The sequence below is a fragment of the Silurus aristotelis genome (genome assembly GCF_946808225.1).
Source record: "Silurus aristotelis genome assembly, chromosome: 16".
Classification (NCBI taxonomy): Eukaryota; Metazoa; Chordata; class Actinopteri; order Siluriformes; family Siluridae; genus Silurus; species Silurus aristotelis.
In genome coordinates, this window is record NC_139589.1 from 24,075,979 (window position 1) to 24,092,668 (window position 16,690).

Sequence of the window (16,690 nt, forward strand, 5' to 3'; positions counted from 1 at the left end):
AAGTGGTCTAACAAATGTAAACTATTTATTTAATTTTATTTAATTAATTGAATTAAAATTTGCTAATTTAATTGGTTGCTTAATTTATTCAATATAATAAAAAATATATAATATAATATAATTTTTATAAAATATTAAAGAATATTATTTTATATATTATTTAAAACCAAGCAGACATTTTATTATGGTTAGATGGATGGACAGACGGATATATAAACGGATGGACAGACGGACAGACAGTCGGACAGACAGACGGATATATAAACGGATGGACAGACGGACAGACAGACGGATATATAAACAGATAGTTGGATGGATGGATAAATAACTGGATCGATTCTGTGAAATTTTATTGCTAATTATTTTACTGAACGGCTGTAAGGTTTTATTTTTTATTTGTATTTTTTTATAAATAACCCGCGTGTGCGTGTAAGTGAGACAGTTACAGCTCAAACCTTCTCATATCTCCATATGTAACTGAATGGAAAGTCCCTGATGTTCCATCTGTAAGGAAACTCCTCATGCTGTGTTCTGACCATCTTCTCATCCTCCTTCCTCACAGAGCATCGAAGAGCCGCCATAGCGAGACGGACAGAAAGAGCAGCAAGAAGCTCCACACTCCTGCTCCTGCGTTTGCTCCTGCTTCTGCTCCTGCTTCTGCTCCTGCTTCAGCTTCAGCTTCGGCTCCGCTTCCTGCGGCAGCTTTTCAGCCCCCGGGACACAAACGCCACTCTGGAGAGATGGAGGAGAACAGCAGCTCAGCCAGCAAGCACAAGAAGAAGAGCTCGAGTAGAGACGAACATGGCAAGACTGAGAAGGTACCAAACCAGACGGAGACCAGACGCTTTCCAGATCGGGGGCTGCTTTTAAGACAGTTAAAAAAAAAAGAAAAAAAAAGAAAAGAGAGAGAAAATAAGATACAATTTTTAATCTTATAAGTTCAACCTTATAGGTCTTGTGTGTATTTCACATCAGAGTAAAGAACAAAAGTAAATTAATTAAATATAATTATAAATAATTCAAACGTAGACATTTTTTTATTTTTTGCTGTAATTATTATTTTTCTTCTTATGGGATTCCCTCCAATCACAGCAAAATATAGACATTATAAAGGTAAATAAAGAAAAATTTAAAATAACATATATAATAAATACAAATAAAATTTAATTAATGTAAAAAAAAAAATTTATGGTTTTAAAAAAGTGCTATGGTGTGTTTTTTTTTTTTTTTTTTTTTTTTTTTTTTAAAGAATTTGGTGTTATTAAAAATTTTTTTACATTTATGTATTGTTTTTTTTGCCTATGCATTCTCTTACAAAAGCGAAATATACACAAATAAAAGAATAAAGAATGAGTTAAGAATATATAAAACATGACAAAATCAAATCTGGAAATTAATGAAAAAAAAAAAAAAAAAAAAAAAAAGCAATATATATTTTTTATTATAAATTGTGTTTAGATTTTAATGTATTTTTCATATATTCGTAATATTTAATAAAAGTGTTATTTAGATTATATATACACTCACCGGCCACTTTATTAGGTACACCTTACTAGTACCGGGTTGGACCCCCTTTAGCCTTCAGAACTGCTTTAATCCTTCGTGGCATAGATTCAACAAGGTACTGGAAACATTCCTCAGAGATTTTGGTCCATATTGACATGACAGCATCACGCAGTTGCTGCAGATTTGTCGGCTGCACATTCATGATGTGAATCTCCCGTTCCACCAGATCTCAAAGGTGCTCTATTGGATTGAGATCTGGTGACTGTGGAGGCCATTTGAGTGCAGTGAACTTATTGTCATGTTCAAGAAACCAGTCTGAGATGATTTGCGCTTTATGACATGGGGCGTGATCCTGCTGGAAGTAGCTATCAGAAGATGGGTACACTGTGGTCATGAAGGGATGGACATGGTCAGCAACAATACTCAGGTAGGCTGTGGCGTTGACACGATGCTCAATTGGTACTAATGGGCCCAAAGTGTGCCAAAAAAATATCCCCCACACCATAACAACACCACCACCAGCCTGAACCGCTGATACAAGGCAGGATAGATTCATGCTTTCATGTTGTTGACGCCAAATTCTGACCCTACGATCCGAATGTCGCAGCAGAAATCGAGACTCATCAGACCAGGCAACGTTTTTCCAATCTTCTATTGTCCAATTTTGGTGAGCCTGTGCGAATTGTAGCCTCAGTTTCCTGTTCTTAGCTGTCAGGAGTGGCCCCCGGTGTGGTCTTCCGCTGCTGTAGCCCATTCGCCTCAAGGTTGTGTGTTCAGAGATGCCCTTCTGCATACCTCGGTTGTAACGAGTGGTTATTTGAGTTACTGTTGCCTTTCTATCAGCTCGAACCAGTCTGGCCATTCTCCTCTGACCTCTGGCTTCAACAAGGCATTTGCGCCCACAGAACTGCCTCACTGTATATTTTCTCTTTTTCAGACCATTCTCTGTAAACCATAGAGATGGTTGTGCGTGAAAATCCCAGTAGATCAGCAGTTTCTGAAATACTCAGACCAGCCTGTCTGGCACCAACAACCATGTCACGTTCAAAGTCACTTAAATCACCTTTCTTTCCCATTCTGACGCTCGGTTTGAACTGCAGCAGATCGTCTTGACCATGTCTACATGCCTAAATGCATTGAGTTGCTGCCATGTGATTGGCTGATTAGAAATCTGCGTTAACGAACAGTTGGACAGGTGTACCTAATAAAGTGGCCTGTGTGTGTGTGTATATATATATACACACACACACAAAAGACTTTCATGCATTTTAATGGGGCTCTAAATGTGCAAATGGTTTAATTCATTTGTCGATAAATTTTTTCTTTTTGGTTATTTCTGTATTTTTTATGAGATTTTTTTTCTCTCTGAAACAGAAAACACAGAAGAGCATCTCCTCGGCCCCGACCCCGAACCCTCCCACGTCCTGTGGAGCCTCGGCGTCACTCAGACCTCTGCTCAAATTCGATGAAAAGTACGAATCAATCCAGACGTTTGTGATTTCGGATCCTAAATGTTTTGCTTTGGTTAAATCCAGGACGTTCCGCTCTGTCTTTTAGGTCGTGTTCTGTGGACCATCATATGAAGGAAGCTAAAAAGCTGAAGCACAAAGCCGACGCCATGGTAACGCTCCTCCCTGACGTTCACTCGTTCACCATTTAAACTTCATCCCTTCATCACATTATTAACTTCATCACGCCATCTTATTAATATACCATTCAATTACTGTCTTCACTCCATCACTTTATCCCTACATCAGTTCATTATTCTGTCATCACTTTATTATTCCATCCCTCTATCTGATCATTTCATCACTCCATCCCTACATCACCTGCTTCTCTCCCAGTGTCCTGTTTTTGTTGTTCCTGAATCAGTATTTATGGGAAAGTAGGTATGAATGGGGATATTTAGGAGGATGCTGAATCATTGTGCGCGCGTGTGTGTGTGTGTGTGTGTGTGTGTGTGTGTGTTCTTTACCCCCTCTAGGTGGATAAAATGAGCAAGGCCCTGAGTTACCTGGATGCTGCCATGTCATTTGTAGAGAGTGGCATCGCCATGGAGACGGATCCCCAGACACCCAAATCGGCGTACACTATGTTCTCAGACACCGTCGATCTCATCAGGTTCGTGTGTGTGTGCGCACGTGTGTGTACGTCCATGTGCGTACGTGTGTGTACGTCCATGTGCGTGTCGAAAAAATATTTTTCGACTTAACGAGAATCCACAGCTTTAAAGTTCCGGCTTTGCTTTGACACTGGAGACTCCTTCCATAAAGTTTGACAAAGGAAAAAAGAAGTAAGGATGGAGGGAAGGATGGGAAGAAGGAAAAGTATTTAAAAAAAAAAAAAAAAAAACATGGAAGGAAAAGAAGGAGCAGGAGGAAAAATGAAGGAAGAAAAAAAAAAAAGGAAAATCGAGGGTTCAATTTAAGAAAAAAAAAACAAAGAAAACAAGTAAATAGGACTTAGTTTAGAAGGGGGAGAACAGAAAGAAGGAAGGAAGAAAAGCAGGAAGGGAATAAAGAAAAAATCAATGGGTAAATAATAAAAGGGGAAAAAAGTAAAACGGTGAGAGAGAATTTATTGATGTGATTTAATAGTTTAGCCACTAGAGGGAGCTGTTTTACTAGTTTAGAGTTTTAAAGCACAGACATTAATGTACCTTTTTATTCTTCTTCTTCTTTGTGTTCTTCTTCTGTCAGGTTCATCCTAAAGCTGAAGAACTACTTGGACCCCTCGGCTCCTGTCTCAGAGCGAGACTTTTTAGTCCTGTGGTGCGTCTGTTTATACGTTTTAAGAGCTCTTTATTTTCCTGACTCGTGTGTGTGTGTGTGTGTGTGTGTGTGTGTGTGTGTGTGTGTGTGTGTGTGTGTGTGTGTGTGTGTGTGTGTGTGTGTGTGTGTGTGTGTGTGTGTGTGTGTGTGTGTGTGTGTGTGTGTGTGTGTGTGTGTGTGTGTGTGTACTATGTATTATTCTGTATCTTGTTCTGAGTGCACGTCTAAACGTTTGATTTTCTCAGTTTGCGATGTCAGGCCCTCCTGCAGATGGCGATGTTTCGCTGTAAACGGGACTCTGCAATGAAGTATTCTCGCACGCTCACCGATTACTTCAAGGTAGATCTTTGAAGAATATCTGCTGTTCTTCAGCTTATAATAAATAAAATTTTATGTTTTGTGGTATTTCATTTTCTTTGTGTATGGGTTTTTTTTTTTTTTTTTTTTTTTTTTTTTTTACTTTTTGTCCCCAGAGCTCGAGGTCGGTTCAGGCTCCTTCCCCCTGCATCTCAAAGTAAGTCCCACCTTCCTGCTTCCTGTCTGCGATATTAAGCGTTTTAACACTCTGATAAACGACTTGAACCACAGAAGAAGAGAAGTGTAAATGTCCTCCCTATCGGTCTTCCAGAAACTCGTCCCCGATGTCCCCGATGCCGTCTCCAGCGAGTTCGGTCGTCTCGAACCCCAGCAGCAGCAGTAACACTGTGCCCATTCCTCAGCCCATCCAGCAGATGGCGTCGTCGTACATCAACATCACCGCTCTCTTCCTCAGCGCTCACGAGACGTGGGAACAGGCCGAAGAGCTGGCACGCACACGCACCGGTACGTTCAGGATCCACGTCACGTGACCAGCGTTTACCTCGTTCACACACAGTAATAAGTCTAAAAGAAGGATGGAAGGAAGCACAGGAGTAAAAAAAAAGGAGGGAAAGATAGATGATGGAAGGTAAGGAAGGAGGGAAAGAAGGAAAGATGTATTGAACAGAGGAAAGAAAGGATGGGAAGAAAGGAGGTGGAAAAATTTAAGAAGGAATAAAAGAATAAAGGGAGGAAAAAGGACATGGGACTGAATGTAGGAGGAGGAAAAAGAGAGAAGGGAAGACAAACAATAGTAAAAGAAAACCATGAAGAATGAAAGTAAGAATGGAAGGAATGATAGAAGGAATTAATAATTGAAGGAAAAATAATGATTGAAGGAATAAAGGATGACTGCAGGAACGAAGGATGGAAGGAAGGAATGAATATTCGAAGTAATGAATGATCGAAGTAAGATCTGCGGGAATGAAGGATGGAGGGAAGGAATGAATGAAGGTAGGAAGGATGGAATGAAGGAATGAATGGAGGTGGGAAGGCTGGAATGAAGGAAAGAGGGAAGGAGGAAAGAAAGGAATGAAAGGGTGAGTGATGAAAAAGAAAAAATGAATTTATTTGTATTCATTGCCACTAGGGGGTGCTGTTGTTTTACTTCAGAGTTCTAACTGTGTGTGCGTGTGTGTGTGTGTGTGTGTGTGTGTTTTACGCAGGTCTGTTATGTGACCTGGACAAGGCTCTCGGACACCTGAGTCTGATGTCCAGCATGACGTCTCTGGTGCGTTTCACTCGCCAAGGCCTGCACTGGCTCCGTCTGGACACCTCGAACTCTCGCCAAGGCTTATGAGCTTCTGCACGAGTGTGTGTGTGTGTGTGTGTGTGTGTGTGAAAGAGAGAGAGAGAGAGAGAGAGAGAGAGAGAGAGAGAGAGAGCGCACGCAGACGGGCGTCTTTTAATTATTTTACGATCTGCTTGGGGAAGGAAGGAAGTCTGTTTGCACTTTGTTCCTCCGTGGAGAAGCTGAAAATCACTGGAATTACACCGAGAGAACCAGACAGAAGGTGCAGGGAGAAAGAAGGAGGCGAAGGACAGAGTTTCATTGACGTCATCTTTTTTTTTTTTTTTTTTTTACACACACACACACACCCCCCCCCCCCCGACGCCTGACGAACCCGAGCGAACAAACAGGAAGTCCACACTACATGTTTAACTTGATCATGTGACTCGCTGATTTCATTTCTCCTGTGGAAAAAAAAAACAGATGAACTGTGATCTCACCATTATTTATTTCCTCCATCTTATTATTATTATTATTATTATTGCTTATCGTTAGTAATATATTGATTTTTTTTTTTTTTTTTTTTTTTTTTTTTAAACCCTGATGTTCAGGCTTCCAGCTGAACTTTCCCATCATAGAGCTCTAAAAGACGAGTTTATCTCTCGATGCACTCTTTTTTTTTTTTTTTTTCTTTTTTTCTTTTTTTTTTTTTTCCTTTAGATCCCTGCTGAAAAACAAATTTGATCGAAACATGAAATATAAAGCCGTCGTCTGTTTCGTCTTTCACGCTTTTTCTCCCCATTTGAAATGAATAACAAAATTGTGATTCTACCTCAAGAGGACAACAGAAGGCAAAGGAACGATACACACACACACACACACACACACACACACACAGTAGTTGTATTTAAATGTCATATTGCACCTTTACTACAAAACACTTGTGCCTTATAGAGAAACTGCTGTAATAAAATCCAAACGGATCTGAAGAGAAACGATGACATCATCTGTGACGTGTGCGTGTTACGTGACGATCACTTTTTTTCTTTTTTGGATTCGTATCCGTCACGGGATGTGGGTCCACTTTTCAGGAAAGAAACAGGAAAAACTCAAACGTCTAGGGTTAGGGTCAAAATCCGATCGCAAAAAGGTGCCAATACTTACGATATAGATGTAGCATGTAGGTTATTTTTGTTTTGTTTTTGTTTTTTGACCTGTTGCTTTGGCAACACGAGACGTTTCACGGGAAAGGGACAGGATGATGCAGGGACGTGAAAAACACGTTGGTTTTCTGCTCACGTTTTCTTCCATGAAATTCTTAACGGTTTTGTAGCACTGATGCAGATGTTTTTACTGTTGCTTTAGCGCACATCTGGGGGAGGGGGAGTAGCAAGTTCACTACATTTTTTTTTTTATTTCTCATTATTGTTTTTTTTCCCCCTAAAAAAAAATCTCAGTGCGTTTCAAACCTGTGTCCCGTAGATTTTCTGCCCCTCTAATCGCTCGGAGGAGGTGGTCACGTTTTTGGTCGAGGTCACGACATGCGTAACAAAGGACGTGGATATCGGTAGAAACACGTCTTTGGTTTGTACTTTTTTTTTTTTTTTTTTTTTTTTGCATAATTTATTAAACATTGAAGCGATTTGGATCTTAGCCTGCGCTCCGGTGAACAAAGTGATTCAGGCCACGATTTTATGATCAAAGTCAATGATTTTGAATCGTTTCCATGGTTGCATTCCAGAAAGGTTGAAGAAGGTAATATATTTTCTGTCCATAGTATAAATCTAATTATTGTTATTTATTACTGGTTCTTTTGTTCAGATTTTTCTGAAACCGGATTAAGTCGATTTTAATTATTATTTTTTGCTTCCAATTTTTTATTTTTTTTTTTAATTTAGAAATTTTCTTTCTCACGATATATAGCAATAACACTTTGGTTTAGTGTGTGTGTGTGTGTGTGTGTGTGTGTGTGTGTGTGTGTGTGTGTGTGTGTGTGTGTGTGTGTGTGTGTGTGTGTTTCCTTCCTGACGTCCACTTTATCATTTGAGTGCCATGAAAAGCTTTTCCCAAACCAGCACCAACACACAACTTTTTTCTTTTTTTTTTCTTCCTGGCAGGATTTCTGAACTGGAAATAATTATTTTTTCTTTTTTTAATATAAATAAGGATGATGTCTGAGATGTAAAGGGCTGCACATGAAAGAAATCAGAAAAAAAAAAAAATTATTACAATATTGTATTTATTTTATCAACGAAAGAAACACTTGAGAAACGTTCGTCCTATCGGATCATGTGACATCGAATTTTTTTCTTCTTCTCTGTATTTTCAATTTTTTTCCAAAGAAACGCTGCTTTACTTCCTCTGATATTAAAATCTTACAGGATTTGTTTTCTGCACACTAGCATCGTGATCTCGGGTTCTGAAAAAAGAAAAACAACAAAAAAACCCAAACCCGAGTCAGGAGTTTTGCTTTATGTTCTGGGTCCCGTGCGTGAGGTTCGATCGTCTTCTTATTGCGAGAAAGAATCGAACGAATGAGATTCAAACCAATGAGGGGGGAAAAAAAAGAAACACTGAATTGTTCAGAACCATTTTGTAATTTTTGCCTTGATGGACATTTTGTATATAGTGTTATGTACAGAGCTGTAAAAAGAACTGCAATGCAATGAAGAATTTTTTTTTTGTCTTTAACTTGCATTAAAAAGTCCTAAAGATCCGTTTTGTATTTGTTTTGGTTTTGTTCGAATGCAGACGATTTCAGTGGAGAAGCGACGACTCGACACTCGTCACTTCCTGCACACCTCTGAATTCTGTCTGATTCTTTACAGGAAATAAAGTTTTTTTGGGGGGAAAAAAAAAAAATTCTAAATGTTAACACATTAAGACAAGTTTTTTTATAAAAAAATTTTATTGTGTAAATGCAGAAAAAAAAACGTGTGTGTGTGTGTGTGTGTGTGTGTGTGTGTGTGTGTGTGTGTGTGTGTGTGTGTGTATACAATGCGCGACCATTTAATTAAAATTTTTCTATTAGCGTTTATAATAAAAATCTAAAAAGCAATTAAAAAAATTCACACAAACAAACGCCAAAACCACGAGAACTAAAACATCATTGCAATTGATTACGTTTCGAACTTCAGCGTAGCTGCTTTCTGTACAACCTGGTGTTTGGTTTTGTTTTATTTTAAAGCCACTTCGTTTCACCAGAATTCACGACTTCATGTCTCCGATTCTCCGGCGAAGTTCGGGTTATGGAACGCTGGCTGGAAAATAAAACAACGAGATGTCTGATTATTTAAGGATGAAATAAAACCATGTATATTTTGGACAAGATAATGGAGTGCAGCTTTACAGCAGGTCATATGTGGTTCTTCCCCAAATCTGAAGGCACACAATTGTATCAGACGTTTTTGGATGCAGCATGAAATTTCCTTCTTAAGATTCGAACCTGTTCCAGCATGACGGTGTCCCTGTGCACAAATCCAGCTCCATGAAGAAGCTTTACATGGGATGGAATGGAAGATCTCCTGCTTTAGAGCTCCTACATCAGTACCTGACTTTATTAACACCCTTGTGGCTGAATGAATTTCCACAAATCTCCACAAAATCTAGTAGAACATCTCCCCAGAAGAGTGGAACTCATTGTAAGAGTAAATGGAGACTAAATGTGGACTGGGCTGTTCATGAAGAAGCACATTCTAATCTTAAGGTCAGGTTTATAAAGGAAGTGGGGATTATGGCGGGGAAAAGTGCAGTTTTAAATTAGAAATGCGTGCGCACCACAGTGAACTCGTTTTTCTATTCAAAGACTGAACACCAGAACGATTCTGGAGCAGTTTCAGGACTTTTTGGTTTTTTTTGTAGAGGGGGGGGGGGGGGGGGTTAGCAGAGTCCTGGTAGCTGATTAGTTCAGTGATAACTGGAGATGTTGTATAAGATGTTTGTTATGGAACTCACCACTTCCACGTTATTTTTGCTTCTGCTCGGGAGACTGACGCTGCTCAGCTTCACTCCTTTCACCCTGAAGATGTAGTACAGAACGCCCAGAACGATCACCACGGCCAACAACGCCCCAATTACAGCACCGGCAACTGATGCTGCAGGAGCTGCAAAACACACACACACACACACACACACACACACACACACACACACATTTACATGCTCATTATCTACTATATGATGCTTCTCAACTGACCCAGAAGTCATTTGTGTTATATATTTTTTATATATAAACTCACGAAGGATCGGAGAAACGGTGGTAGTGTTTCCATGTAAATAATCTGTAAAAGAAAAAGATGCTTTGATGAGTCCTGAGTTCCCCAAGAAGGTTCTGGACCCAGTAGGTCCAGCAAAGGGTTTGAAAAGCGATTCTCACGTTGGCGTCGTTTGCAGATGAAGCCTCTCTTCTCGAAGCAGCTGTTGTCGTTCCATTTCCCGTCCTTGTACATCTCTACGCAGTCCTCTCGAGCCCCGTCGTGTCCGCCGCCGTTCGGCTCGCCCTGGGCCCAGTTGGTGAAACCCAGAGAGCTCAGGTCGGTCCAGGCCCAGCCATCTAAAACCCATTCACACACATTGCTGTTACTGCTGACATGAAAAGACAATCTTATTGATTCTCTATAACTCCGCCCACATTCCTATCAATTGTCTCACTTCAAAACTTAACTAGAACCCCATAACTCCGCCCACATTCCCATCACTTGTCTTACTTCAAAGCTTAAATTGAACTCCCATAACTCCGCCCACATGACTATCAATTGTCTCACTTCAAAGCTTAAATTAAAATCCCATAACTCCGCCCACATTCTTATCAATTGTCTTAATTCAAAGCTTAACTAAAACCCCATAACTCCACCCACATGACTATCAATTGTCTCACTTCAAAGCTTAACTAGAACCCCATAACTCCACCTACATTCCCATCACTTGTCTCACTTCAAAGCTTAAATGGAATCCCATAACTCCGCCCACATGACTATCAATTGTCTCACTTCAAAGCTTGACTAAAGCATGAATTGACTCCTCCCACATCTGCTAATGCAACCTGCATTCGCTACCTTTTCTGTGTTAGCATTTTTCAATATCTGAACCAGAATATTCTTCTTCTCTATCGCTTTAACACAGAAATACGGCGTACATGAGATGTCCCTGGAGAGGCCGAGCCATAAGTGGTGAAGTCCAGTGTTGTTGATGCTGGTGAGAAACTCCACCTCAGCTCTGCTGTGCACAGACGCCAAGTCAGTCTCTGAGATCAGCTGGCAGAAGTGTCGCGCTTCGGGCCAGGAGCGACCTTGCTTATCGTTATACACGATGTAGCAGTAACTTCCGTACGCCTGCCAGTACGGCAAACACTCTCCGTCCCCAGGAGGCGGAGTCGGGGGAGGAGGCTCTGGATATACAGAAAGACATGGAATTGTTAGTAGGTCGTGTTGAAAATATAAAACTTTAGAGTGAAAACCATTACACTTTCCAAGATATTATTATTCTTTAAATTTAAATTATTTCATACCACATAGCTACCTATTCTGTTACATAGCATGTAGCAGTCAGATTTTAAAAGCTGTGCATCGGATACAAGTTGGCTGTTGTATCACGATACATCTTTTTGAACATATTTGAACTATTTCTGTATAATTATTAGTAGATGTGCTATACTTTTATTATATAGTCACAGTTCATTTGTGACCAATATTTTCTAGGTAGATTTCTTCTTGTTTCATGCATACGAAGTGTCGCAACACAGATTAACATGGCAGAGGTAGAGCTGTAACCTCCTGCAGACACAATAGAAAAAGAACATCTGGGCTTATTTAATCTTTTTTCTTTCTTTTTTTGCACTACAAAGGCGTGTGTGAAAGGGGACATGCGTATGAAGTCAGAAGGCCCTGAAGTAAATTGATGATTTTGTCTGTCTGAACTGAAGAAATAAAAGTGATTTATCTGCAACATACTGAATTGCAGAGCATCATATTTTTTTTCGTTAAATCACAGTGCATTGAATCGAATCAGAATCCTATCGCACTGCATCATAATCAGGGGGAATCGTATCGCATCAGTAGCTACTTCATATGTATCTTTAATTTATGCTATCATTTGGTTATGCTTCGAGATGGAAATCGCATCGGCCTCAGTTATGGAGATGCAGATTCCTGGTCAGTACCGTGTGAGATCTTGCAGAGGTACGGCTTAGCGATTTTGCAATCCGTGTCGTTCCACGTGCCCTGGATGAAGTGGGATCGGCCGTGCATGCTCACACAGCCCTCTCCTTCGTGATTGGTCGGCTCTCCTGGACCCCAGTGTGTGTAGAACACCGGCCATCCGTCGGACCACCGGTACGTTCCCTCATTCTCCTGAAAACAAGTTTCCATAAATCACTGTTAGTTTAAAGTTTTATAGATGAGTTGCATCTAACATAGGTCATGCGCCCCCTGTCTGTGGTGTTAAATGAACGAATAAAAAAAAAACTCAATTTGAATATATATTATATAAGAACATTATTCATCTTTGGTAACCTTTTGCACATCATGTCCTGAAACTGTTTCTCTAACATTGTTGAATAAATAAAGCGGTGTGTGTACTTTGCGTCTCAGGCCGATCCAGGTGTCCTGCTTGTTCTGCTGCAGCACTGCAGAGATGAAGGCCTGGTCGTAGCTCATGTCTACACTAGCCAGGTTTCCTCCTTCCTTTACACAAGCGTCCTGCGCCTCCTCCCACGGCTTCGGCTCCGACACCAGCTTATAGCAGTTCTTGTACCAGGAGATGTAGTCTGAGTGACAGGGGCTGCTTGTGGGAGCTGGAGGAGGAAGACTGCTGGCTGTGGAACCACAACATGAGCAAGACACAGAGTTACTCCAGCAGAAAAACGCATCAAATTGACACTTACATTAAAAAAAAAATATATAAATATTTTCACATTTCTTCTTGTAGCACACCCAGCTCCTTTTCTCTTCGCACTTCTCGTCGTTCCAGCGACCTGTCACTCGGTGGTTATGACTCATAGACACGCAATGCTCCTGAAACAGAAGCCATGGGTCAAAGATCAATCTTCAAGAAACTCTTCTTTGAGTATGCGCTTTTTTTTATAACAAGGATTTTTCCTTGAAAAAATGATAAATGATGCGTATGTGTGTGGGAGTGGTTTAGGGATTGATGTGACTACATTTCAGTGTGACACGACTGCAACACACTGACAATGCAATCGCACTTTATACTCACTTTAAAGACCAAACTCCTACTGATCCCCCGACATAAAGGCTTTGTTTTTTAGAATCTAATGCTAATCAAAGTTCCTAGATTCAGCCCAAAAAGGTGCATTGTGAAAAAAAGCTTTACCTCTCCGTTGTTGTTGTTGGGTTCCTTCTCAGCCCAGTTGGTAAACAGGACGGGACTCACTCCATCACTCCAAGCAAACTTTCCCTCGTGAAGCCGATCGGACAATCCGATCCACGTCGCATGGCTCACGTCTCTCAGGTAACTGGCCACGAATTCTGGGCAGAGACACGGACACACGTCAAACCTCAGCGAAATATTAAACATCAAAGGGGCTTTTGTCAAATGTACTTTACAGTGAAATCTTTCCTTCACATTTCCCAGCGATGTTAGGAAGCTGGGTTCAGAGATGATACAGCACCCCTGGAGCACAGAGGGTTAAGGGTCTTGTTTAAGGGCCCCAAGAAAGGCAGCTTGATGATACTGAGGCTTGAACCCCCAACCAGTAACCCAGAGCCTTAACCACCGAGATACCACTTTCCCCATCAACAACCTCTGACCAATCAGGAGTGAGAATTCAGAGACACTGTTTACTTTGACCAATCAGGAGTAAGAATTCAGAGACACTGTTTTCTTTGACCAATCAGGAGTAAGAATTTAGAGACACTGTTTTCTTTGACCAATCAGGAGTGAGAATTCAGAGACATTGTTCCTTTGACCAATCAGAAGTGAGAATTCAGAGACAATGTTCCTTATTTAAACATTAAACGCAACGGATACACAACGTTCCATATATGATAACGAGGGTTCTTGATTGGGACACTTGCCGTTTTCGATGATGTCGTCGATGACAGCGAGGTCTCCACCCTGTTTCTTGCACCAGTCTCGCGCATAAGTCCAGTTGGCTCTTTCTTCTTGGTGCGAATGCCTTCCTCTGATCATGTAGCACTTGTTATGAAATCGCAGCCACCCTGAAAACAACAGCAAAACATTTTTGCACAAACTTTATTAATCTATTGCAAAAGTAGCCAAAGGCTCAAGACCTGTTCATTGTTTGAAGAGCTTCGAAGTTTTATTTAATTTTTTTATATTTTTTTATCGTTTCTGTTTGTAGATAACATTTTCACTTCCACTTATATTTTGTAGTTGAGGATCCAATGTGTATAATGTCAGCCCTCTTTGCCTTACCCTCTAAAATCTGAAGTCTAAATTATAGCTAGAAGTAATATGGATGTAAATATGGCTCCATACAGGTTATAAAACCCTCCTATTTTATTTGATCTTGACATTAACCTAACAATACAATTTTACAATCTCACAGCCAGAAACGTTCACCCATGACCTCGTCAGGTTCCAGGAAACTGGGTTTCACTCAAGCTTTTACACACCTAATGTTGCACGATATATTAGAAAGGTATCGCGATACTCTGCTTTAAAAAATGATACGATTCCTCTTTTTTTTGTACCAGTACTTTAAGAGCGACTGATGTAATTCCAAATGTTTGACTATGGGGGCAGTGTTTAGGCAGATTGGCACATTGCCGAATTGTTTTTTATTACACTGGGTGTTTATTATTAAATAAAAACAGTTCATTATTCAATTACTTTTCCTGTTTTTTTTTTTTTACCATAGTATCAATTTGGTATTGATATCATGATAACCGTATCGTAGTCAGAATTTTGGTATCGTGACAACACTACGCAATCAAGGCTGGCTAATGAATATCCGATTTATGAAGTTTACCATCAGGGCAGTTTCCTTCCCATGCAGGGGTAGGAGGAGGAGGAGTGTGATGATCTCCAGGCAATTTCTTACACACGTAACCTGCGATGGCCCGCCCGCAGTTCACGTCGTTCCACGTGCCTAAACCATGACGACAAAAAATGCTAACGTGATAAAAATAAAATATACGACAAACAGATAACTTCTCACTGATGTAGATGCTTCAGGAGGTTAAAAGAGTGCATAGATGAAGGTACCTGGATATCTCTTCATCTGCACACACTGTTCCTCTCCACCAGCGTTGTTAGGTTCTCCTGGAGCCCAGTGCACGTAGGTGACCGGAGACCCGTCTACCCACCTGAGTGCACAAACACAGGAATTACCTCTAACACCTGGAAACATCTGGAACACACTCTATGGTTTTGTACATAGAACACGAAGAAAAAGGAAGAACAGACTTACAGAAACTCTCCTCCTACGACTCCAAACATCCGCAACCCGATCCACGCTGCGTCAATTTTTCCTGTTCCAACCTGCGACAGGTTTCACATGAGCTTGTTTTATAATATTATTAATAAAATCCACGATTGTGGAAAATCTCATTAGGCAGAAATTGATAACAAAGAGACTCTACCCAAGAAAGAGTTTCCTAGCTTTTAGGGTTCAAACGTTCTGACCCTTTGGTGGATAAAAACGAGACCCAAGCCCCAAAAATCGCTCTCTACAGTTTACCACAGAAGGTTGTGACCCTACCATGGACACAACATACGTCTGCTCCTGCTGGTCCAGGATGGAGGCGAGCAGTGCTTTCTCAGCATAGCACCTGGCAAGAGCCGTGTGGAAGTCCACAATGTCTGTGTCATTGTAGTAATAGCAGAGGCCATTGTTCTTCCTCCAGCCGGGATTGTCTCCACAGTCAGGGGCTGCAGAGTGAGACGCAGAGACCATAACATCTTATTACTAATGTCCACAAACACAAAAAGTGTTATACATCTGTTATAGCAGAGAGCTAGTGAATTTTTAAATCTGATTGGGCAGATGATTCTCTGAAACCTAAATGAGCAGAGGCTTAAGTCTAATTGGGCAGAGGGTCATTTGATCTTAAACCTGATTGGGCAGCAGATTCTCTTAAATCTTATTGGACAGCATGTTCTCTTGCACTTGACTGGGTAGAGGGTTACCTTAACCTAAACCTGACTGGGCAATTGGGCAGAGGGCTATTCTATCTAACATCTGATTGGGCAGAAGATTATTTTAAACCTGATTGGAAGCATGTTTTTTTTTAAATCTCATTGGCAAGAGGGATATCTTATTTAAAATCTGATTGGCTAGCCATTTTTGTGGTTACCTGGTATAGGTGGCGGAGGCACAGGGGGGATTAGTGGCGTCTTTCCCTTGGCGATCATGCACACCCAATCCTGAGGGGCATCGCAGGTCTGGTCATTCCAGAAGGATGTGCCATTGATCGTGGTGATCATCTCCACGCAATTCTCCCGGCCGCCATGATCGTTCGGCTCGCCATTATCCCAGTTGGTGTGAGTGACAGGCGAACCGTCGCTCCAGTGGTAACCTGCGATCACAAAGTGCAAGGTTTTCAATTCAACATACACTGAATGTCTGGGAAATTTCTGTTATCCACAATTACGTGAAGGAATCTAATATGTGTAGTAATGATTAGGGAATAAATGTTGTTGGTTAGATGTTGGAATGGAGGTCAAATGCAGAGTAAGAAAAGTGTAGAAATTGTGACGCACCTCCAGCTGTGGGCTCTTGGCTTAAACCAATCCACTGCGTCTTCCCTTTGGTGTAGTCAGCTATAAACCTTTCCTCTTCTACATTATGAATGCTGACTAAGTCGGCTCCACGGGACAAACAGTCCTCTCGAGCATCAGCCCA

The 16,690-nt window shown here is 40.8% G+C and overlaps 2 protein-coding genes across 3 annotated transcripts in view; one reads left to right on the forward strand and one right to left on the reverse strand.

Annotated features, from left to right (window-relative positions):
- The window catches only part of aff1 (AF4/FMR2 family, member 1), a 33,983-nt gene extending 25,404 nt beyond the window's left edge, over positions 1–8,579 (forward strand). For both annotated transcript variants that reach the window (XM_083563762.1, XM_083563763.1), the window contains exons 11-19: positions 563–818; positions 2,881–2,978; positions 3,064–3,127; positions 3,491–3,627; positions 4,206–4,277; positions 4,523–4,616; positions 4,751–4,791; positions 4,906–5,099; positions 5,801–8,579. In XM_083563762.1, the coding sequence (XP_083419888.1) occupies positions 563–818; positions 2,881–2,978; positions 3,064–3,127; positions 3,491–3,627; positions 4,206–4,277; positions 4,523–4,616; positions 4,751–4,791; positions 4,906–5,099; positions 5,801–5,934 (1,090 nt within the window). In that variant the 3' untranslated portion in view covers positions 5,935–8,579. The remainder of the gene's footprint in view (positions 1–562; positions 819–2,880; positions 2,979–3,063; positions 3,128–3,490; positions 3,628–4,205; positions 4,278–4,522; positions 4,617–4,750; positions 4,792–4,905; positions 5,100–5,800) is intronic.
- A 248-nt stretch (positions 8,580–8,827) lies between these two features.
- The window catches only part of LOC310739440 (uncharacterized protein), a 30,270-nt gene continuing 22,407 nt past the window's right edge, over positions 8,828–16,690 (reverse strand). The window contains exons 34-49 of the mRNA XM_083565367.1: positions 16,549–16,690; positions 16,143–16,364; positions 15,548–15,717; positions 15,257–15,327; positions 15,052–15,152; positions 14,816–14,935; positions 13,899–14,042; positions 13,195–13,349; positions 12,776–12,875; positions 12,441–12,676; positions 12,023–12,212; positions 11,000–11,251; positions 10,241–10,417; positions 10,104–10,145; positions 9,820–9,968; positions 8,828–9,125 (exon numbers count right to left, since the gene is read on the reverse strand). The exon at positions 16,549–16,690 is cut by the window's right edge and continues 33 nt beyond it. Of these exons, the coding sequence (XP_083421493.1) occupies positions 9,081–9,125; positions 9,820–9,968; positions 10,104–10,145; positions 10,241–10,417; positions 11,000–11,251; positions 12,023–12,212; positions 12,441–12,676; positions 12,776–12,875; positions 13,195–13,349; positions 13,899–14,042; positions 14,816–14,935; positions 15,052–15,152; positions 15,257–15,327; positions 15,548–15,717; positions 16,143–16,364; positions 16,549–16,690 (2,316 nt within the window). The 3' untranslated portion in view covers positions 8,828–9,080. The remainder of the gene's footprint in view (positions 9,126–9,819; positions 9,969–10,103; positions 10,146–10,240; positions 10,418–10,999; positions 11,252–12,022; positions 12,213–12,440; positions 12,677–12,775; positions 12,876–13,194; positions 13,350–13,898; positions 14,043–14,815; positions 14,936–15,051; positions 15,153–15,256; positions 15,328–15,547; positions 15,718–16,142; positions 16,365–16,548) is intronic.